General features: G+C 35.8%; 1 protein-coding gene across 7 annotated transcripts in view; it reads right to left on the bottom strand.

The window, feature by feature from the left end:
- Positions 1–24046, bottom strand: part of LOC106463304 (equilibrative nucleoside transporter 3-like) — a 120733-nt gene that overhangs the window by 94590 nt on the left and 2097 nt on the right. For 6 of the 7 annotated variants that reach the window (XR_002611462.1, XR_002611461.1, XR_002611463.1 and 3 more), the window contains exons 2-3: positions 18200–18602; positions 3590–3743 (exon numbers count right to left, since the gene is read on the bottom strand). Coding sequence is in view for 4 of the 7 variants with exons in the window: in XM_022390763.1 (XP_022246471.1) it covers positions 3590–3743; positions 18200–18473 (428 nt within the window). In the remaining 3 variants the exon portion in view is untranslated. Of the gene's footprint in view, positions 1–3589; positions 3744–18199; positions 18603–21150; positions 21271–24046 lie in introns of all 7 variants that reach the window. The other variant, XM_022390764.1, reaches the window with a different exon arrangement.

Genomic DNA, 24046 nt, shown 5'->3' with positions numbered 1-24046 from the left:
TCAGTCTGATACAGTCGCTGTTAAAGGTAGACCTAGTGACTAATAATAAGTCTGATACAGTCGCTGTTAAAGGTAGACCTAGTGACTAATAATAAGTCTGATACAGTCGCTATTAAAGGTAGACCTAGTGACTAATAATAAGTCTGATACAGTCGCTATTAAAGGTGTGCCTAGTAACTAATGATCAGTCTGATACAGTCGCTATTAAAGGAAGACCTAGTGACTAATAATAAGTCTGATACAGTTGCTATTAAAGGTGGACCTGGTGACTAATGATCAGTCTGATACAGTCGCTATTAAAGGTAGACCTAGTGACTAATGATCAGTCTGATACAGTTGGATAAGCTTCTCTATGAAATAAAACAAAATCCATGTTCAACCTGGAACTGTAATGTTCAGTAAAGCAAGGTAGGTAGTAAGGAATGTTATAATGTACATAACATAACATTAAAGAACAACAGGGACCTTTTGTTTCATCTGGGCTATCCTATCCACTAAATTAAACCAAATCCTTAAAAAAAGGAAAAAAAAGAGAAAACCTCAAAGCCAACCCTTATCATTCAAACATTTATCAAGTCTTCCCTTAAATTCCATTAATTTAACTGCATTCACCACATTTGAAGGCAAACCATTTTAGAAGCCAACCACCCTGTTAGAAAAAGAAAGCTGTCATGGCTAAAAATGACTCCTACTCAGCTAAATATTTTTATTTGTGTCCTCGTTTCTCACCATTAAATATGAGAAAATAAGATGATGCTTCCACCCATTAATTCCCTTAACAACCTTAAACACCTCAATCAGATCTTTTTTAACTTTTTTTTTGTCATGAGAAAGGTTCAGAAATCTTAACCTACCCTTGTATGACAACCTTTTCATCCCAGGTATCATTCTTGTAGCCCTACTCTTAACCCTTTTCGACAATTCAATATAATTTCTGAGGTAAGAATCCCAAGACTGAAAACATTAGTCAAGATGTGGCTTAACCAATACAATGTCTTTAGAATTATATTAAATATTTCAGTAGATACAACCTAAGATCCTATTTGCCCAGCCACTGGCAACAGCACATTGCTTGGATGGCTTAAAAGTCTGATCAATCAGAACACCAAGATCCTTTTTCTTCCATAACACTGTTATTTCTATAAAAATTATACTCATATTTCAAATTGTGATATCCCACATGCATTACCTTGCATTTATTATGATTAAAAGCCATCTGCCATTTATTCACTCAACTCACCAAATAATCTAATTCCTTTTGTAAAGCAGTAGCATTCTCCCCACAGCCAACAAAGCTTTAATGTTATTAGCAAAGTTAAACAATCTGTTGACCACTCCTTCATCTATGTCATTTATTTTAAGTATGGTAGTACTTAATAGTAGTTAAATATCTTTTCAACCCAACAGATGGTGATACATGTTGATGGATAGACACGTAACAGTTTCTAAAGCTAAAGTATATATTTTATACAGGTATAAGATAAGAAGTAAAGAAACAAGAGTTTTAAAAATTATGAATTTTAAAATAAAGTAGGGATCTTGCAACAAAAAGAAATGAAAACAAGAATTCAAACCACAACCACAAATTTATCAAATTTAATCCCTACTTTGGCAGCTTTATACATTTATCTGTAGGTCAAAGTAAGGATTAAAAATTATAAATTTGTGATTGTGGTTTTAATTCTTGTAAAAGTTATAGCTATCAGGGATATGGCTATACTGAAAGTTTATAGATGTTGTGTCCATTCCAAGGACATATAAAAACTGAACATATACACAGGAAAATAAAATAAAATTTTAACAAAAAGTAGGAATCGTTGGTTATGTGTGAAGTTGCTATAAGGAGTATCCAAAACAAAATAAATGCTGCAATAAAAAATACACAAACAAGTAAAGTGATACTGCAGCATACATTTTGTTTTGGATATTTCTTATCACAATTCTACGAATAACCAATGATCCCTGCTTTCCGTTAAAATTCCAATTTTCTTTCCCTATTTATGTAAACCAAAAAGAGCAAAAGTCTTAACACTGAGCCTTGAGGTACCCCACTTGTGACATTAATCCACTTTGACTGTGTTCCATTTATAACAAAACTCTGCTTTCTTCCATCTAGCCAATTTGCTATCCAATGAGCCAACTTATACCACACACCTACAGAAATCACTTTTTAACAATACTTTAACATGGCATCTTATCAAATGCTTTCTGAAAATCCAGGTAAACAATATCACACCCATACCCTCATCTACATAAGCAGTAACCTCACAGAAGTTACACCTGGCTTTAGGTGTTGGATTTCTTGTTTAGTGAAGTTTCAGTTTAGTAATGATACATCATTGAATGCTTGAAACCCAACAGGGTTAGATCTAGATGTAAAACTGGACAGCTTCAATCACAGCTTTTGAAATGGCAGAGTTAAAAAATAAAGATGCTGTATAAACAAAAATCTCTCCTCACCTTCAACCACATGTATTTCATATTGTTTTAGTGTTCCAATAAATAAAATAGAGCAAAGGATAGAATAGACAAAAAAATAACAGGTAAAAGAGAAACAGAAAAAGGAGGGAACAGACAAAGGAAACAGAAGACAAATGAGCATATGAAAAAGAAGAGAGAAGACAATAGGAGCAGACAAAGGAAAGAATATATAAAGCAGGGAACAGAGAAAGGAAAAAATATGTGATCATTCACTTTTGCTTTTCACATTTACCTTGACATTAAAAAACCCAATATAGTTTTCAATGACAAACAAACTGCAAGGTAGTAAAACTTACTAACTGCCCATATATTTGACCACACCCAGACCTATCTCTCAGATTAATATTTACCTCTACAACAGCACACAATGATCCTTTAGTTTCAAATATATTGAAATTAATGTAAACTTTAGATCCCTGTACTTTAAATATTCCCATTATTCCAGAATGAATAAATCATAACTTGGCAACCATGTAATGAATTTAATGTTGATGTGTTTAGCTCCACAGGTATGTTCTTGTTTTTTCAAGTCTTGTATTCTTACTACAATAATAAGGTTTCTACATGTAAGTTAGAGAAATAAACCATACAGCACCAAGCTGGGTATATATGATGTTCCCTACTTAATAGTTATACTAATAAAGTTATAAAATGGAAAACTGGCTACTTTATATATCAAATGTGGATAATCTGTAGTTTACAAAATATATGTGAATATTATATCAAAAGTTTTTTATTGATCAAATTCTTCACCGTGGCTTTGGTTCCTTCTTGAAAAACTTCCAGTCCAATATACTGATCAGAAACACTGTCAACAACTTAACATTTCAAACAGGTTTTTGTACACTGATAAGCTTTTATTATATATTTGACTAACAGCACTTGACACCTTTGAAGATGATCCTAGTAGTTTATCATGAAATGGTGGTTAATTCAATAGCTTAGTTCAATCCAAAGTTACAGAAAATCAAAGCTTTACATTTCAAACCTCTATGAATTCTGAAGTATGATATTCCTACAATGTATTATGCAACTCATCTAATGCAAGGAAACATACAACCAGAATGACTAGATATCTTCCTCCACATGCAGATGAAACCACTCTTACCTGTCTTTTGGTGGTTCCCCAGCAGGCTCTTCTGTGTTGGCAATGTTCTTGAAGTTCAGCTCATCATTAGGAATGTTCCTTGATTCCCAGCTGGAACCAAACTTTACAGGCCCTTGCTCCAGCAAAGCTTCACTTTCCATGGGATTCAAGAGTTCTTAAAGCATTATCAAACACAGTCTAATTGTAACAAGCTATTGAAAATTCTCTCTTAAAAATCCTAATTAAAGAACAGATTAATAATGCACCATAAAAAAACATTAATTTTGTGACTACATACTTTACTGCTAGAGAAATCTCCCTTACACTGCTAAAGATATAAGCATGACATAATAAGAGCATATGACTGTCAACCATAGAATATTTCACTGGCATATATAAAAGCTTAATACATGTATGTATAGATGTTATTCATACACTACTTCTATCAATAAAAATATATTTTGTAACAGTACTAACTGATTAGGAAATTGTGAGATAGCAAATCCTACTTTTTGTTATGGTTTTGTTTACTGTTCATTAATTTTCCCTTCTATCATTTAGTTCAACTTCTACCTAGAGCACGTTAATTTTGAGTTTGTATGTATGTATTATGAAACTGACCCAAGCTTTTCCTAGCAGTTACATACAGATATTAATGTCGTGAAAGATTACATATATTTCTGGTATTAGCTAGTCACGTGAGATGCAACAATGTCATATAACCGGTAAATAAAAATCCTTACTTGATCTTGAAAAAAAAGAATTAGTTAAAGAGATATAGTTAGAAAGAATCATTGCTAATTATTGCTTGATATTGTGTTGTGCCACATGTGGACGTGCATTGTCCTGGAGAAGAAGAACACATTTCCAACTGATGAGTGAAGGGCATTTCTGATGAAGGGCTTGATTTAAATGTTTCAGTTCCTGACTATAGATCTATGCATTGACAGTTCGCTGTGCATTAAGGAATTCAAAATGAATTACTTATTTGATGTTCCACCAAATGCAAAGCATCACTTCCTGCGGAAGGAGTCAAAGTTTTTGGTTCGGAAGTGGTTTTTGTCTAAGACTGAGCCATTGTTTTTGGCATTTAATATTCGCATAGAGAATCCACTTTTCATCACCTGTGACAATTCTGTCCAAAAACGGTTTGCACGCATTACAAGCCAGAAGAGACGAAGTAACCTTCACATGTTGGAAACAATGATCATCAGAGAGTTTGTGAGGCACCAACACACCTTCTTTAAGGAGTTTTCCCATATTCTTTAGGTGTTTATGTATTGTTTCATGAGAGACATGCAATTTCTGGGACATTTCACGACTGTGTTGCCTTGGGTTAGACTCAACAAGTGTCTTCAGAGCATCAATATCAATTCCAATATGTCGGCCCCTGCCATCACAGTTTTTAAAACTAAAGTCACCTGAACGAAATTTGCTGAACCATCTTTGACACTTTTGAATGTTCAAAACATTTCCATAAACTTCTTTGATATGCTTTGTGGCTACAGAGGCATTGTTTCCCTTCTTGTATTCAAACAGCATTACATGCTGAATGTGTGTCTCATCGTGTGCCATCACTATAAGGGATTAGAGTATACTAAACTATACACATTATATAGGCTACACTAATGTGACATTTAGGCAGTTTGTTGACCTATTATAAGTGATGTACGTTTTTTGGGGGGTGGTTAATTAAAGTGTTCCAAAATGCAATAATAATTTCTTGATGATCTAATATTTTAACTAACAAGTTATTTTTTATTGTAGTTATTTGCACTCAGACTCTGAATATTTTGAGTATTATCATCAATGTATTGTGCAATGAATTGTTCAAAATAAAAAATACAAAAAATTTATATACCTTTTAATTTTTCGTTGAATAATCTTAAAAAATATTTTTTCTGTTATATTCTTAATTATAAGTTTTTACTTTTTCCCATATAGTTTTTTTCATGTTTTATATTCCTTTCCTGTCCTTTAGCATTATTACTTATCACAACACATGTGAATGGGCATTCTCAGGCAATATCAGGGTATCCTTGGCAGACACACTTTAACCTTCGTCAGAATGTTGGGACATTCACTGGCTACACTAAGCCTGATGAACTGAGGCAGTCTGATTTACATTTAAAAAAAAATTAAACCTTTCTAATATACATTTTAACACATAAATAACACATTATTAAATAAAATATAAAACTAAAACCTACATACAATTTAACTGTCTATCTAACAAACATATTTATAGGTGAGAAACAATGCTAAAATGCTAGTGAGGACAAAAGTACCAACAATGCTAAGAGAGATTTGAAAATTCTCTATAGAATTCTTCAATTTCAAAATAACTATTGGGAGATTTTATTTTAAGATGTGGTATTTCTATTGGTTATAAACATCTAGCTCAACTAAGTATAATTGGCTGAGAAATTGCAACTTTTATATGTAGAAAGTGGTCATGGCATCTGTCAAGAGTTCAAAGAAATTTATATTATTTTCTCTGAATGTGCCCTAAGAAGCTTAAAACAAGAATGTGTAAACAGGGCAATTAACCTAGATTCTACCTATACATGGAAGATTAGCATACTTCAAGAAGTATTCAAGCTACAAAGTCCAGAAGTTAAGCTTTTATGAACTTTTGCATCTAGCTGAAGTTTAAAATTTTTCTTTAAGATTTCTTTTTAAATAAATGAGTTAAACTTAGATAATATAAAACTTTGAATTATAATGTAAATTTTAATGTTAATTTCATTGACATACAATGATCATAAGATTGTTTAATTGAATTTTTAATGCAACAAAGTAAAATCTTGTGACGTGCAGAACAGGGGTGCCTGTAACCATAGGGTTAAAATCCAATGAAAAAGACACATTCAGCATGGCCTAAAGGGACAAGATGTGAGAGTCCCCAAAAAAAGAGAATTTCTCATACAGGAAGTATAGGAAAGTTAAGAGTTTAGATGCTCCATGTCTCACAGACAAATGGGGAAAGGCTGAGCCTAATCGAGTTAAAAATTGAAGAAGACTCCAAGGTAGACCAAGTACTGGGTTAGAGTGAGAAACAATTTGAAGGTTAGACCAGCCAACCCAGAGAAGCAGCTTCTTCGAGGAGAAATGATTGGGCCTAGAAAGTGGCCTCTGGAGAAGAGGCAAGGAAGAGCCACTAGTCCATGTAATAATGGAAACAAAGTCCAAGACTGCCCTCATGACTCAGATGAATACATAAGGAGCCAAAGATGATGCTGAAGAGAACTCAAAACTGGAACACCTTACGTGAGAGAATGAATCAAAGAAATTGTCAGGAGGGCAAGGCAATCAGACTATGTAGAAAAGCATCCACGAGATTGGCCTTGGTCATCCATAATCAAGAGGAAAATGACCAATGAAGAGGAAGAAACCCCCTTCACATGAACCAAGGAACCATTAAATAGTGGTTGAGAGAAGAATAGTTGATGAAAAAAATCCTAAGAAGGGGTAAAGGACCCTTTCAATGGCTCTCTTGTTCAAAAGATCTGATACCACAACCACAGAAATGCAGAAGACATTAAGGATCAGAAGGAGGAGGAAAAGAAATACAAAAAGAAGACAAAGAAGGAGGAGATTGGAAGTTATGAGTTTGTTTTTAGTTTATTTTGAATTTCACACTACACAAGGGCTATTTACACTAGCCATCCCTAAGTTAGCAATGATACACCACCCACCACCAACTCTTGGGCTACTTTTTTACCAATGAATAGTGGGATTGACCATCACATTATAATAATTCCATAGCTGAAAGGGTAAGCATGTTTAGTGTGATGGGAAATCAAACCCTTTACCCTCAGATCACGAGTTGAGTACTCTAACCACCAGGCCATGCCGGAATTGAAGAAAAAGGCCATATACAAAAACTTTAATGTCCTGCCAGTCAGCTGCAAATTGGGCCAAGAAGTCTGCAAACAGAAAAAAAATGTATTCCCATGGGGTTCTGAGCCAACTAGGTACAAAGCAAAATAGTCACCAATGTGACATGCAACAGCCAACTTGACTAGAAGAGAAATGGTGAGAAAAAGTAAAGTGATGAGAAACTGGAAGAAAGAGAAAAGTTCTGGGTTCATGGCATCAAGGACTGAGTGGATTTGTGAGATTGGGAGAGTCGAGAAACCAAGGAGGAAATGGAGAACTAGTTGAGCAGCACTGGCCTGAGTCTCTAAGGTGTTAAGCACACACACCCACATCCTAGGAGGTTCCAACAAAGAAGGAACCATGTAATCATGGATAGATAACAAGATGAAACCATGACCATGGTATTGAAATGCACTGACCATAGATCTCCAGAAAAACTATCAGGATCATGCTGCAGGGCTTCAGATAGGGGATGAAGAGAAAGGATAGGTAACAAAGAAGATTGGTAAGAAAACGATGAAGATGGGAAAATTGAAAACTAGAGAATTATTGAAGATAGGGGGTTAGCCCCCAACCAGGTAAAAGGGACTCCAAAGATTGGGAATCCAAGAATGGAAAGGAGGAATGGCCATAAGCCATAGCAAAGGAATTCTGGAATCGAGGAGGAGGATGCATTTGAGAGTATGAATGAAGCTGATCCAGAAATAAAATATGTCAGTATCAACAGGTATGTCTGGAGAAAGGAGGGAAAAACAAATAATTCTCAGCATGACAGTCAAGCAGTAAAGAACAGGAAGAATCTGAAGATATATGCAAAATGGAAAATAAAGAAGATACCTGAGAAATTAAATCCACAAAGAGATTTGCAGGAGGACCACTGTCCTTTACAGGCAAAGAGGAGCCAAGTGCAAAGCTGGGAGGTGGAAAGAATGATCAGAATTCTTGTCCTCTTGGTTGGGTTTAGAAAGAGGGAAATGTATTCCTGATGTAGGGACAGTGAAATGCAACAAAGAAGGCATTAACAAGCTCACAACACATTGAACAACTGCAGCAGTGTCCTCCACAGTCAGTGAACCTCCATTGGTCTCAGTCAAAATAGGGGAAGGGTTATCAACATCAAGAGAAATTCAAGAGGACATAGTAATCACTGTCACTGCAGAATTATTTTTTTTTTAAAGTAATTATTCCCATCAGTTTTTGGTTATGCAGCAATTGAAAGGGAATGTAGTTTGAAAGCAATTCTGAAACAAAATGAAATGAAATGGGCAAAAGTTAATACTGGAATAAAGGCAGTGCAACTAGCACTAAATTGAAAAAACTTTAAATTTCAATAAATATGTCAATTTACTATGGTGCCATAGAAAAGAATGGAGTTATTTTTTAGTGCAAATGCTTATGGAGATCTACTATGTATGGAGGATGTGTCGCTCCCTACTACTGGTGGAAGGCTATTGTCACATGCTGATTACATTACACATTTCCATTAAATACTCACCTCTATACACACAAATAGCTTCTTTCCTCTTAAGTTCACACATTCTGCCAAAGAGATTTACAAGCCATCAATCTTGTGAAAACTCAAATCTAATCTCACGTGAAAACACAAACTTGCATCACTGCATGATGACATCATCATGCAGTAGAACCCTTCATCAACAGGAGTGTGAAAAACCTCCATGCACAATGACTCCCTCTATATTCACACTTGTGAATCCCCATTCTTTGATGAGGCAATGAATAAATGTGCACCAGAAAAGTGAGAAAGATGGGTGGGAATGTGTATGGAGATACGTGTATCTATTGGAAATACATTATCAAAAAAGGAAAATGTTAACTTTTGAAACAAATACCTCCTCACAGATAGATATAATCCCACACTGAGATATTGGAGGAACCAATGCAACAATTATGTACCTGGATACATAATCAATCACTCTGTTTGGAAAGTTCTTTTACTGAAGACAGTGCAATTGGTGACCACACACACTATTTTCTAAAGCTGATAAGCTCTAGCCAAAGACATAGGCAGAAACACTATGTTGGCACTGGCTTTTTCCATGATGGTCCATGTGGGAGATGATGATTATGATAAGAAAAGATAAGCTTATGTTCATCCAACCCCAAAGAGGTTAAGACCAGATTGATGGTCAGACAGGTCCATGCTATAGGGTGGAAGGAGAGAGAACCCAGGTATGGGAAGGGACCCAGGGAATGAAAAGGATGGTGATTGGAACCTCTAATGGAGGAAGAGTGTGACAAACAATGAATGGCCTGGACAGAATACAGTAGCCTGTCTGGTATTAAACAACCATACAGAAGTGATATAATAAGAAGAGGTATGAGAGAAAAGTGTGACCACTGAACCACGTTACACAAGTACAGAGAAAAATAGACAGACCTGAATAAAGGAGATGGTATGTGCAGTTTAAGAGTATTTGAAAGAAAACTGTGGCATAGACATCTGAACAGTGGTGACCATAGGCAAGGGGGAGAAGAACATATGTGCTCAAGAAGAGATGATACATCAAACAAGTTGTTGGAGGTTTGAGAAGGTACTGGATAAGAGCATAGAGAACCACAGTGAGACTCTACTCAGGCAAAGAAAAGGATGGTGGGGTCTGTGAATATGAAAGAATAGAAAGGGGTAGGTAAGACTAGTGAAAAAATTATCCAGTGGCATTAAAATAGGCAGAAGGTGGTATAAATGTCACCTGATAGCCCCTAACAGAAGAGAAAGACAAACAATGGTAGAAGAGAAGGGAATATGTTATAAAGCAGGGTGGTTAAAGGGGAAAAGGTGATGGGGAGACCAATGATGATAAGTACATTCTCTACTGTGGTACCCAGAAGATAAAGAAGGGTGACAGAGTGGGACAATAGGAAGGTACACAACTGTATGGTAAGTTCGAAGAGCAATGGACCAGACAAATCCTACATGAAGAAGGGGGAAGGGTTGTCACTTCCCGATGAAAGAGTGATGTATGAGGTTGGATCAGAAGGGATGGATATGTGTTCAGTGAAGTGAAAGGAGAGATTCCAGAGGAGCCATGGTCCCCAAAGGAGAAAGCACCTCAAGTATAGAAAGGAAATGTGAGGTGTGAAACATGGTGACTAGACATTAAAAGTCTAGTAGGCAAATTGGAGAAGGTTGGGCACAGCTGAGATGAGTCGAAGGGAATTACCAGGTGAATTAGAACCAGGAAAATTGATGGGCAACCCCAAATAATCAGAGTCACAAAGAAGGCAAATGAAGTTGGAAGGATTATGAATGAGAACAAGTGAGGAAGAGCCTTTTATTAACATAAAATGGATCACAGACTCAGAACATGGAAAAGTCTAGTAAAGGCCCTCATAATGCTCATGTAAATGCAGGGGGACCGATGCTATACCAAAGAGAAAAGCAAGGAACTGTAAATGTGATCCAAGTAAATAAATAAGAGCAAATTTCATATGAATAGGGTGATTGGGATGTAGAGAAAAGCATTTGAATTACAGATCTGGCATACACAAACTGGGCTGAAATGACCAATGGAGAGCAAAATTCACAACCTGATATTGTGTGAAGACCAAGAAACAATACAGAGAAGAGAGGTCTATAATTGGATGACAGTTCATGATTTCAAAGGGAAGAACAGAAAGGTGGGAGAGAAAATCCAGAAGGGTTATGAATCCTCACAACATCACCTCTCCCCCTCCCCTGAGACATCAAAGGAAAGCAGGATCAGATGAGAGGTGAAAGGAAACCATATGGGACCAAAGGAGGAGAGAGAAGAAGACTAAGTGATCACTGGCAAGAAGATGTTCCATACAAGTGGGACAAGAAGTGGAGGATATATAGTGTACAGGACATAGGACTGGGAGAAGGACCAGGATGAAATACAGAACTGGTGGGTCGAGGATAGGACAATAACAAAAATCAAAACATGAGGAAAAACTGAGGGACACTGCCAAATTCCTCTTGATGAAGAGAAGTGGCAAAACAATGGTCCCAGAGAAATATGGAAGGGAGGTGGACTTGAGATAAAAGGGTACCCTTCCCTAAAGGTTTCATCAAAAGAGGAAGTAGAGAAGGAAAATAGTAAAGGAGGTGAAACAGGCCATGGAAGCAAAAAGGAAAGATCTCAGTTCCCATGAAAGGTCATGAGAAGAACAAGAAAGGTTACCTGTATAAGGTGAAGGAAGGAGAGGTACTGAGGAAGGGTACTAATAAATTCTCATATATGGTAAAAGTGAGCTTCAGAAAGGGAAAAAGCAGAGAGTGGAACTGACTGCTCAAACTGGCAAAGGTGGCTCTGATTACTGGGAGTCCAGGAATGGGAAATGCAAATGACTAAATGGGGGAATAAAAGAGACAGATGACTCATCAGCTTAAGGAATGAAATTGGGGAGGGATGAGAACAGAGGCTCCCAGGTGCATAATGGGCCTCACCACATGATAGAAAATGGCCACCGCGTGTTCCACAAAAAAATAACTTCCCGCAGAAATGTCATTAATTTGCTTTGTGTGAGGAAATTCTTCCCTCACATCAACTTTAAAAATATTCACATTAAATTCTGAATTCATGTTGGGTTTAATAAACTCAATCACATAAAAATTTAAATTTGAAAAGTTTTGAAAAACTTTGCCCTTTCTAGATGTATTGGTGAAAAGGAATGTACAAGGTAATTTAGAAACATCAGTTTACTGGAAACCTTTTTCTGTTCTTATGCCCCCACACCAAGAATCATGTCATACTAAGTCACAAAAAATGTCTCTGTTTTATAATTATGTTAACCGAGCTTTGAAGATATGTACTAACCAAAATGATTTAAAAAACGAATTGTTATTAATTAAATATATAGCAGTCGAAAGAGGTTTTAACCCAGATCTTATAGATAGAGCAATTAAGAAATTCACCAATACTATAATAATTGATCAAGTTAGTACTTTAAAATCTAGTTATGAAAAAATTAGAAAGGAAGGCTTAATCTTACCATATGTTCCAGGTTTAACTACTAGTTTATTTAAAGTGTTCAAAAAACAACAAATATTCTACCCTATATCTAAACCAATAAATAAGATGAATCAAATCTTAGGTACTACGAAAGATGAAATACATTTAACTGAAAAACTGGAATATATATAAAATAGAATGTGAATGTGGAAGTATTTACATTGGTCAGACAAAACATAATTTAAAATACCGCTTAAATGAGCATAAGGGATATGTAAAAAAAAAATATTAAAAAACTGAAAATTCATCCATAGCAGAACATGTACAAGAAACACAACACACAATATTATGGGAATAAACTGTAATATTAGCTCAACCTAAAAGTGTAATAGGTAATAATATTCATGAATCATTAGAAATAATAAAACACAAAAAAGATCATGTAGTATTAAATAGAGATGAAGGTATGGCAAATATTTCTGCAATAATGTGGATTGATCTCTCTTGAATGGTTTAGTGTGAATGCACAAAAAATAACATACAGGTCAATGACCTACTAGTATGCTATAAATACTTTGGCAATTGTCTTGTAATTCACTCCTGAGGATGACATTGTAACTTCAAAACATGTAGATTCATCAACTTTTTGAAGGCCATAGATAGGCCTAAATAAAATGTTTTTAATTGTGTTCCAGTTTAACGTTGAATATTATTTATGATTTTAAGTTATCTGTGTTAAGAAGTAGGTATTTGTTTCAGAAGAAAGGCAGTTGTCCTCATAGTACTATACCATGTAACTTAGAGATACTTATTATTATTATTGGTTCTAATAAACTTGCCATAGTAATTTGTAATGTAGTATTATAAAAGATGTTTTTGACACTCAGCACATATATTTCATTTGTTAGTTCCTAGGAACCCATAAGTTCTCTTTAATGTGTTGAGCTTGTTGGGGCTAATGTTGTGCATGAGGTAATAGCTCTTAGTGATGCAGAGAAGTAACATTTTTAAAACCTGTAGACCTCCAATCAACAAATAAACATTGATACAAGTGTAAAGAATCTCTTATCAACAAACAAGCAATGTTACAAGTTTGAAAATCATTCTACTAACAAACAAAGATTCAACTATTGCAGATTTTCTTATCAACAAAGAATGTTTCAAGTCTGCAAATTTTCTCATCAGTGAACAAGTAATGACTGAAATCTTCAGAACTTCCTATCAACAAACAATGATTCAAGACTGCTAATCATCTTCCTATCAAAAGTTATTATTTTCTTACACTGAAAATATATTTCCAATAGTACTTATCTTTCCTCACATAATAGCTTTTCTCATTCAGTACCACTCTCTCTATGCAAAACTTTTTCACTCACCACAAGGCTTGAAACTCCCATCTGCCTCATGATCAACATGATTTATTGTCTTCGCATGTAAATTATCATGTGACAACTCTCTACCAATAGAAGTGTGACACACTCTCCTAATGCCGGTTGCTCTCTCTGTTTGATTTTGCCTAACAGTTACTTCAAAATTAGGTAGATAATAAGCACTGGTAGTAGGGAAAAAGGGTGGGATGTGTAAGAGAAGGTAAGTGCCTATCAGATATATATTTTCAGTATAGGAAAATAATAACTTCTGATAAAGTACCTAACCTCCCCTCACATCATAGCTAGAATCCCACATTGAAAAGGTAAAAGGACCAGTGTAAAAGATACAGATGAGCCTCCTTTGAAACCATCTGAAGAACACCCATGGAGAGTGACCTCCATTGGATGAAGATCTGTGGAAGTCCTCACCACTTCTATACCAGGTATATTCTTTGCCCAGTTTATTTTTAAGTGTTACATAATTGGGCAGAAATCATGAGGGGGGCACATCTCTTATCAGATATAAAAGGCAGTTGGTCCAGCCCTATGTCCCACAGAAATCTCCAGAAAGCATAACTCTGGAGATGAATGCATGCAGGCTCCCCAACCACAGAAATAATGATGAGAAAGCTACAAAAGATGTGCCTCATGGTGTAAAATCATACCCGGATCAAAACCAGATCAAGTACATATCATCCAACCTGTGGTAAGAGGATGGTCCACATTGTCTTCACCTCAAGTTTAACAGACAGAATGGAGAAATTTCGCACCATCTGACTACATTGGGTATGTGTGCAAATCCACAACCAACAACAGCCACACAGAGGTTGAGTGCATGGGAGGACTACATCTGCCCTGCACAACATCAGCCTTCATGACTCTACTGCACAGAGTTGTAGTCCAAGGAGCAGAATCATGTGACCATGGTAGGACAAGGAACCCCTACCAACAGATGTGTGAGGATTAATACTGGTTGGTCCAGCTCAATCCAAATCCAGTCTCTGAAAACTGGCATTCAGTTAATAGTAGGATGAAGGATCCAAACTGGAAGTATGAACTGCACTCTTGCAGATCTATACACGATATAGTGTATGATTCAGGTGGAGGATCTACGCCATCTACCAGACATGGGGTAATCTTATTCAACACCTACCTTCATGATCCTTGTGTTCCTGAAAAAGAAAACCCTCTAGGTTATTAAAAGATCTATGAAAAAACTTTTCTACCCTATCTCTACTAGCCAAATGCTATCTGAATGTTCCAGCTTCCTTTGCCTCTGTTAAGTGTTTATTTAGCATTAGAGGCAAAACCCTCAGACCTGATCACTACTGCCTCACAAGTCACTTGAGAAACTGATATTCATAAAGAACAATGGACAGTTAAAATATCTATAAGTCTCCTTTAAAAATATATTTTTTGTTCTAAAACTTTGTTATTGCATTTATAAAAATACAAATATTGTAATGTTATTATTTGTTCATATTTTGTTCATTTTAATTTCTAAAAAATTTGTTTCATAAAATAAAAGAATTTAAGTCTTATTGTCTGCTGTTTTATCATTATTGCATATTACCTGACAAAATATTCATTGATATATTCTGAGGTATTTGTGTTCAAACACTTGCATTTTTCTTGTATTCATTTTCGTATTCATAAAAATATGAAATATTAGTATTTGCATTCGACTACCGATCTCCAATATTTGTCCCATCCCTGCCATCTACACCTATAAAATACCACTGCCTACTCTCAACTCAATGGAATTAAGAACATTCAGAAGGCAGCCTCCATGGTCCATCACTCCAGCAGCTAAGAACTGGAATGTGGTAAGAACTCCTTTTCTCCACTAGAAGAAAGAGGAAACATGTTGGAGAGTCCAGAAGAACACCGACACTACAAACAATACAATGGGTGACCACGAAGTCCCTATTTTGAAAAGAAGACCACCCTGATATATTCAATCACAGGGATGGAAGAGAGTGGCACTATTCCCTTCTGCTTTACTCATGATAGTTCACGAGTCAGTACAGTCTGGAAAGGGCATATTTATGAAGTAATACACCATGAGAAAAACCTAAAAGCAGTCATGTGGAACACCCCCTCTCAAAAGTGTTATTGCCCATAGGCATACATCGAGATTGATGGGCTTAGCATTCACCCAAAGCAAATCAGCCCGCACTTCACTACACCATGGAACATCCTTCTGGGCCCAACCCTGCAAAGGTGGAGTACTTGGAGTAGCAGAGTAAATACCTTGTACAATATCAAATACTGCACACAACCTCACAGGGTGAAGTGCATAGAGAAGATGCCCCACATTATGGAGTCACAACATCCATGTAAAAATAGAAGGTGGAGCATGGAATTGTGATGCTTCCCCCTCACAAAACATCACCCCAGGACCAAACACAAGAAGTTGGAGTGCATAGGGTGTATGTGTCACCCACGCAACAGATAGAACCACACAGAAGCTGAAGTATATGGATTACCTGCCAATGAAACATGCACTAAAGAGTCAGATATGTTGAAAAAGAAATCCATACAGAAAAAAAACACTCAAAGGTTGCACACACATATATGGATGGCAGGCACACCTGAGACAAGAGAGCATTCCCCCCAGGAGAACCCAACAGCAAAAAAACTACATGCAAATAGATAGGGTAAAGGAGGACAATCATGCCAATATAGAGGAAATTAGGGCATGAGTATCCTCTGAAAACCTTTCAAGGGAGTGATGGATAGCCTCAAAAAGAAGCTGGATGGATAAAAGGTACTGAAGGAGAGATGTAAGAGTAAGATGAAGGTGGGAAATTGGGCCTGGGAGAAGCTCACAGTACTCTCAGGGATAGTCCTCCATACAAGCAAAAAAAAAAAAAACTACAAGCTGCTGAAAGTCCAGAAACGGAAAATCAGCCTGATGGTTAGCCAAATCATAATCATCTGAAGCCTCTGGGAGTCTGAACATGTTGGCCACTGACCTCAATTGAGACAGGAAATGATCAGCATTGACCTTGAAATTTGGAGGAAGAAAAACAAGGTACTCAGTCGATGTGGTGGCATGTAACAGGGGAAGGTAGAACATAAAACTGGGGAAACAGATAAAAAGTAACACACCTGAAATATCAAATCCAAGAAGGCTGAGGAAGGCCAGACTGATTCATCAGGAGAGGCACAGGCTTGCATGGCAGAGAGTGGAGGAAACAGGCTGTTAAAATCCTCATCATCATGAACGGGTTCCACTGGCATTGGAAGTGCCTGGGTAGGGTTGGGACAAGAGAGATGACCCACGTAAAGTTCAATCTCTGGACAAACGAAAACCGAGACTCTTCAGTCAAGACCTCCGTACCTGAAGCCTGTGTCACAATGTTTGAAGTAGTAGTTACAGTAGCAAAAGTCATGACACAAAATTTGGAAGCCATATTCAACTGTGAACAAGTTATGAATCCAATCAAAAGGTTTGGAAAAATGTCAAACCAAAGAAAAAAGAAACAAGGTAAGTTAACTTGGTAATAAACTATCGCATAAATTTGCATGAAAATTTAGAATGTCTGAACTCAATGACTGCCTAACAAAATGTAATTGTTAGATGAAATCAAACAGATGGAGTAACCTGATACTGGAGAGTGTCACACTCCTATTGGTGGAGGGTTGTGGCATGATGATTTGGCTATGAAGACACTGTAAACCACATTGATCATGGAGTAAATATGATTTTAAAGACTAGTGGCAAGCAAAACAATTTTGCATATAGATGGTAACATTGAATGACAAAAGCTATTATGTGAGATACTGTATCCAAAAATAATGATTAAAGTTGGCAAACCTTAATAACAAACAATAATTCAAGTCTTCATGACTTTTTACCAGCAAGCAAACCACATTTCAAGTCTGCCATTCATATATGACACATATAGTTTTAATAATTCAAAATGGGATTAAAGTTAAAAAGAGAAAAGAAGTTTTATTAGAGGTGTTAGATCAATATAACTGTTTCATAACTGGTTGACATCAATGTTTTTATTTACTATCAATGCACATACCTTGCTTTTACAATTATCATTTGACTGTCCAGGTGAGAAAAACAAACAAAAAGAAACTACATTTACACTGGAGAAAATACTTTTTCTTCTTGAAAATACTGTATTTATTATATTTTTCACACTATGGCTAAGAATTCAATTCTTTAAAGACTCAAAGCACTTTATCTTGACTTTTGTTCTCTCATAATGTTATATACTACTGTACTTCTTTAAGTTATTGATATTTTATGTTATCACTTACAAATAATCTGAGTTCTAACTATACAGATTAATACAGTATACGTGGTGTTAATTATGTGTAGGTATGAACACATAGACACAACTTATTCAGATAGTCAGATCAGATTTTTTTATCAAAGCCATTTCTATAGCATCATTAATTCCTTTCATTAAAAATTTTTTTACCTAAGTTGCCAATCCTGGGTTTCTGCTGCCTGACAGGTGGCATGGCTCGGTAGCGGCTGTCAACAGGAGCAGCAGGTCCTGGTGTTGGAACTGATCGAAGTGGCAAGGTTTCTCCTCTGTGATACTCACTGTCACTAAAAGTGCTCCATCCTGTACGGGTGGTGTCGCCTGAATAGACATGATAACCACGATCATAAGTCTCATCTACATAGGTGTCACGGGTACTAGATGGTTGAACATGTTGATAAACATATGGTGTCTTGTAATAAGACATGATGAAAAACTGACTATTGCAGCTATTCCATAGAGTTCTCAGTCAAGATGTCTCTTTTGGCCATAGATTGAGATTCATCCCTGATATGTGTTTGTGGATATGTTTAGTATGGACTTCACAAGAATGACTCTAAAGAAAAAATGACATAAACTACGTGTTAATGATATTTTTATAGTAAATACTGATAGCAACAGAAGCTCGCTGTATATTATCAAAAACGTTTTTTGTGAAAAAGAATTACATCACACCTCCCCAAATCTTTTTAACCTCATTGTAACATTTCACTTTTCCAAATCTGTGTAGCCTCATTGTAGCTATTCACTGTTCTAATTTTCTGTAATCTCAAAATAATACTTCATTAAATCACTGTAAACTTACTACTACATCTCTATACCATTTTTGAACCTCTGTTACATCAAAGTAACATTTTCCCTAATACTTTGTTACCTCACTATTACTTCTCAAACCTTCAGTACCTCACTATAACATTCTCTCAAACTTCCATTCCCAACCTTTTTTTTTAACCTTATAGTCAGTTTCTAAACCTCTGTTACCTCACTTTAACATTACTCCAACCTTTGTTTATTTACTGCAGCACTTTTCTAAGCCTTTATTTCTCCTGTGTACTACTCTTCCTTTGTGCAATTTCTTATTTTGCTTGAAATTTGAAATTTTAGCAGTAAACAGCAAGTAAAGCTAGAAGTTTAAAAACTGAGTCCAGATATTTCTGCAGGGGTTGATAGTCCTTCTGAGTTACTACACTACTAAATTGACACTTGAATATATTTCTGTTATCGTTTGATTATTGTTTGTTTTATGAAACTTTTGTTTCCAATCAAAGTATATGTCAGTTGTCATTTTCAACCTCCATAAGTCTACAGTTTTGAAGTCCAAGGGTTTTCATATTAAAGCTGGGAAGAAGATAGATGCCCTACATTAAAGTGGCTGGTTAGAATTAAGGAAACTTGTTTTTTAAAATACTATATATAGCATTAACTAAACATAAAGAAGTTGGAATTAGAGAAATTTAAGAAATTAACAGTGGATAATTCAATGTTTATTTAGATAAAAAATCTAGGCATCTTTAATCTCTTAATTACAATAAAAATGTTTTACACATTACAATGTAGTATATGCTATAATATGTAGTATATACTATGTTTAACATAAAGTGTACAAGTAAGTTAATGACAGATCCTGATGAGTAATAAAATCAAATTGGGTATACACACCCCCCATGCTTGGTATTGCTGTCACACAAAAATATAGCTAATAAAAAGGAAACAAACAAGTATAATAAAAAAAAATTATTTTATAAAGACAAATAGGAATCAATATATACGTAACCTAGTTAGCTATAGTTAAAAAGAGTGATAAAAACTTTAACTGCATAAAGCAAGTAGGGATCGATATATACATTACCTACATAATGATAGTGATATGTCAAAGTTGGGATAAATTTCTTAAAATGTTAAGTAACTCAATTTTTGTAGTTTTGACTTTCCTATTTCAATACTTTTTGTAGCATTAAAGTTATAATTTTCCTATAATGAAAATATATTTCCGATAGATACTTACCTCATTTCACTTATATAGCTATTATTGTTCAGTGGTGCCCTCTATATACAAACATTTTTTTGGATGCCACAAGCCTTGCACCTCCATGTACCCCACAATTATCGTAGTTCAACTGTCTCCCCCATGCAAATCATCCTGCAACAACCATCTACCAATAGAAGAGCGACATATTTTCCCCACGCATCTGACTCCCTCTATTTGATTCCACTGAACTCTCACCTCTCACTTCAAATTTAGGCAGAAAAGGAAGCACTAGTTTTTAGCAGGGAGGAAGGGTTGGAAGTGTGAGAGGAGGCAAGTACCTATCAGTAATATAAGAAAATTATACCATCCGATATGGTACATCAATTCTGCTCACATATATAGCTAGAATCCCACATTCAAGAAGCTGAGGGACCAGTGTGAGGGATAAAAATAAGCCCCCTTTGAAAGTGTTCAAATAACACCTTATAGTGATGACTCTCTTAATAGAGAATTGTACGTGAAAGACCACACCACTTTTGTACTATGTATACTCTTTGTGCAATGTGAAAAGAGGTGTCACCTGGAACTGACATCCATGTGATATTAGGATGAGAGATCCCAACTGAAAGCATGAACTACAATGTGACAGATAAATTCCAAAGTAACATCATCTCCTTGGACAGGATTGTACATCACTGGAGCACGTCATGGACATCTGGATATCACTGCATGGAAGTGGATTTCCCCTATAAGTCATATGCAACCTTACCCTGCAGGTAGTCACAGAAACTTGGTGCAACATCAACTCTCGGATGCCCACCATCCAGAGATGGAGCATACTTAATAGTAGACTTGTGATACACCTTCCCTTTGGACAGGACCGTACAGCATTGGAGCAAATCACTGAGAATCAAGAAAGGGGTATCTGCCTGATGATAAGCCAAGGCAAACTGATCTGTGGCCCTTGGAGGGCAAGGCATGCTTGCACCCACTCACAACTGAGAAATAAAATGCTCATCATAAACCCCAACATCCTGAGAAAGTGAAAAAAAAAATACTGGAAGGAAGGGATGTCATGTAATAAGGAAGGAACAAGATTATAATAAACTGGGGAAATGAATAAAATAGAACAAACCTGAGAAATCATGTTGAAAAAGGCTAGCAGTTTGCATGGCATAATCAGTCAGAAGAAAAAAGGCTGTCAAAATCTTTGTCATCATGAACAGGTTTGGTAGGTTCAGGAGGAAGTCGAGTACTATCAGGAGAAGATGGTCAACTCAGATAATGTTCAATCTCCTGACAAATTAAGGCCAAAAATTCCTCAGTAGAGTTCCCCCGACCAGAAGCCTGTGTAATCGTGCTTATAGAAGGTTATAAAATATCTGAAGCAGTAACATTAGCTTTGGTATTCATCATGAAATGACAAAATTTTGAAAATAATTCAAATAAAAAAGAAGAAGAACCAAAGTAAATTATCACTGAAAAAAAATAAAACACTAGTAAAAGACATCAATGATTTTTCCAATCTTATGATAATATTAAACAGAAGAATGCATGATGAGAGCATATTCAAAACACATCTTGACTATAGCACTGCCTAACAAGAAGTGATAGTTCAGTAGAAACAAATACAGGGAGTTAGATGTGTCAGGAGAGTGTGTTGCACTCCTACTGGTGGAGGGTTGTCAAGTGAAGATTTGCATGAGAGGTGCAGTTGAACCAAGATAATAGTGGGGTACATGGGAGTGCAAGGCTCATGGCATGCAAAAAAATGTTTGAATATAGAGGGCAGCACTGAAAAAGAATAGTTATATATGTGAGAGGAGGTAACGTAATGTCAGACAAATATATTGATTCCTACTTGACTATAAAACTGAAAATTATTTTATTATACTTGATATATGTATGTGTAACATAATATCATGTAAAATGCTTAGTATATGCAACAGATATGTAGCAGGAGAGGTTGGAAGAGTCCATATGACATTCTTTAGATTCACTATTATTGCATATTGATTACAAGGGCAAGGAATTTAATAAGAGAAGTTGAAAGAGTCCATACAACAAGTTCTTTAGATTCACTAGTATTAGATATCCAGTACAAATGCAAGGAATAGAGCAGGAGAAGTTGAAGGATTCCATATGGCATGTCCTTTGCATTTGCATATTCAGTATAAGAAACAGATATGTAGGGGAAAAAGGGAGTAAAATTAAATATTTCATGTTATGTGTGATCTTTACGCTTAGATATTCAGTACATGATACACATATGTAGTAGTAGTATTAGTAGAAAAAGTCCATGTGGTAACTCCTTTATATTCTATATAATCAGTAAAAGGATAGTATTGGTGAGATGTCCATTAGAATCTTTCTTAGAATTTTGCTAATTTTATCATTATATCTTGCTAAAATTAGAGCTGGAATTTCCAAATCAATTAATCATTGGGCTCTTAATTATATTAAATTAAACTAATAGGTTATTCTCAAAAGATTGCTGAAAAAATCTTATAATGATCAAATCTGGTCTCAATACCCACAGATGGCAGAGCACAAATAGCCTATTATGTAACTTTGCACTGGACAACAAATAAGCATAATAGCAATACAAGTGAACTGAGAGGTAATGCTTGACATCAGCATCCTTACAATGAACATATTCTAGAACTTATAAATCAGTTTTGCTTCTGAAAATGGTGAACTGACATTCTGCAAGAGAGTTATACAAAGACAGCCATATCAACCTGAGATAAAGTGGACTAGACATGTGTATGATGGAGAGGAGATTACAGTAACTCCATGTATGTAAGCCATGTTCAGTGGCTTACTACAGACAAAATTTGGAGCATTGGTGGTGTGTAGTAAGGCTATAGAGACCACACATGAATATTCATAAAGCAAGCAACATCTGTCAGAGGGGGTATGAAGTCTTAGTGTTGTTCTACAATTATGGATGATCAGTGACCTAGCTACATGCTGGAATGTTCATTGGGATGGTAAACTAAGTAGAAGTAATTGTTGCCAGTAGTAATGCTAAGGTTGCACCTGTCATGTCAAATCCAAAAGCAATACATGGCTACTGTCACGATATACAAGATTATTTTTTTTTAATTTATTGTGTTGTTTTCTAATTTATGATTATTTTTTGCATGTGGGACTCCTTGGTGTCAAGAGTATAGAGTGGCACGTAGGAACTATTCATGAAGGTGTGGTAGTGAACTAACACTGAGAGAAGAGATATAAAAAGTTGGCCAGCAGAACATAAACGATCAGAAGGTCGAATAAAAGCTGTGATCATGAGAAGGTGTATGACCATGCTGATATATTTGTATGTATTTTGTTTCTGAATATATATATGTTGAATTGAAACAAGTGTAGTGCATTCTATTCATTCATAATTTCCTTTACTGTTGACATGTTACAGACACCTACTGTAGAAGAATCCACAAAAACAAAACCTGACAATTTAGCATCTGCGACAGGATTATACAGTGATAAAAGAAAACATAAACACCAGTGGAAGAAAAGGAGAGCTATCTATGCACAACTCTAGTAGTATTACAAGCACGCTACAGAACCATGTCAACATTTGATAAATTGATAGAAATTGGGTTAAAAGACAGTGAACTACGAGAGTTTGTAATACAACAACAAGATCTCAAGAGAGAAGAACGGCAACACAAAAGACAAATTGAGAAAGAGGAAAGATTGAAAGAAAAAACTGAAAGAAAGAAAAATAAGAATACAAATTGAAAAAGAAGAGTGAGAGGAGAGACCAGATATAGGGAGAATAAGAGCACAAATTGAGATTGCACAATTCGTCCAACCAAAGGTCGAAGGACCTAAGAATAAGGGAGTCAGGGCCAGCTGACCTAAGTTTGATGAACATCAAGAGGACATGGATGCTTTCCTGGAGAGATATTAAACATTTGCTCAAAGTCAGAATTGGGACAAAGATGACTGGTCAGTCTGTCTCAGCCCACATCTCACAGGAAAACGCCTACAAGTGTATGCAGGCATGACGTCAGAAGATG

The sequence above is a fragment of the Limulus polyphemus genome, unplaced genomic scaffold (assembly GCF_000517525.1).
Source record: "Limulus polyphemus unplaced genomic scaffold, Limulus_polyphemus-2.1.2 Scaffold1372, whole genome shotgun sequence".
Lineage (NCBI taxonomy): Eukaryota > Metazoa > Arthropoda > Merostomata > Xiphosura > Limulidae > Limulus > Limulus polyphemus.
Note: the sequence above shows the minus strand (reverse complement) of the source record. Positions and strands in the feature narration are given on the sequence as shown.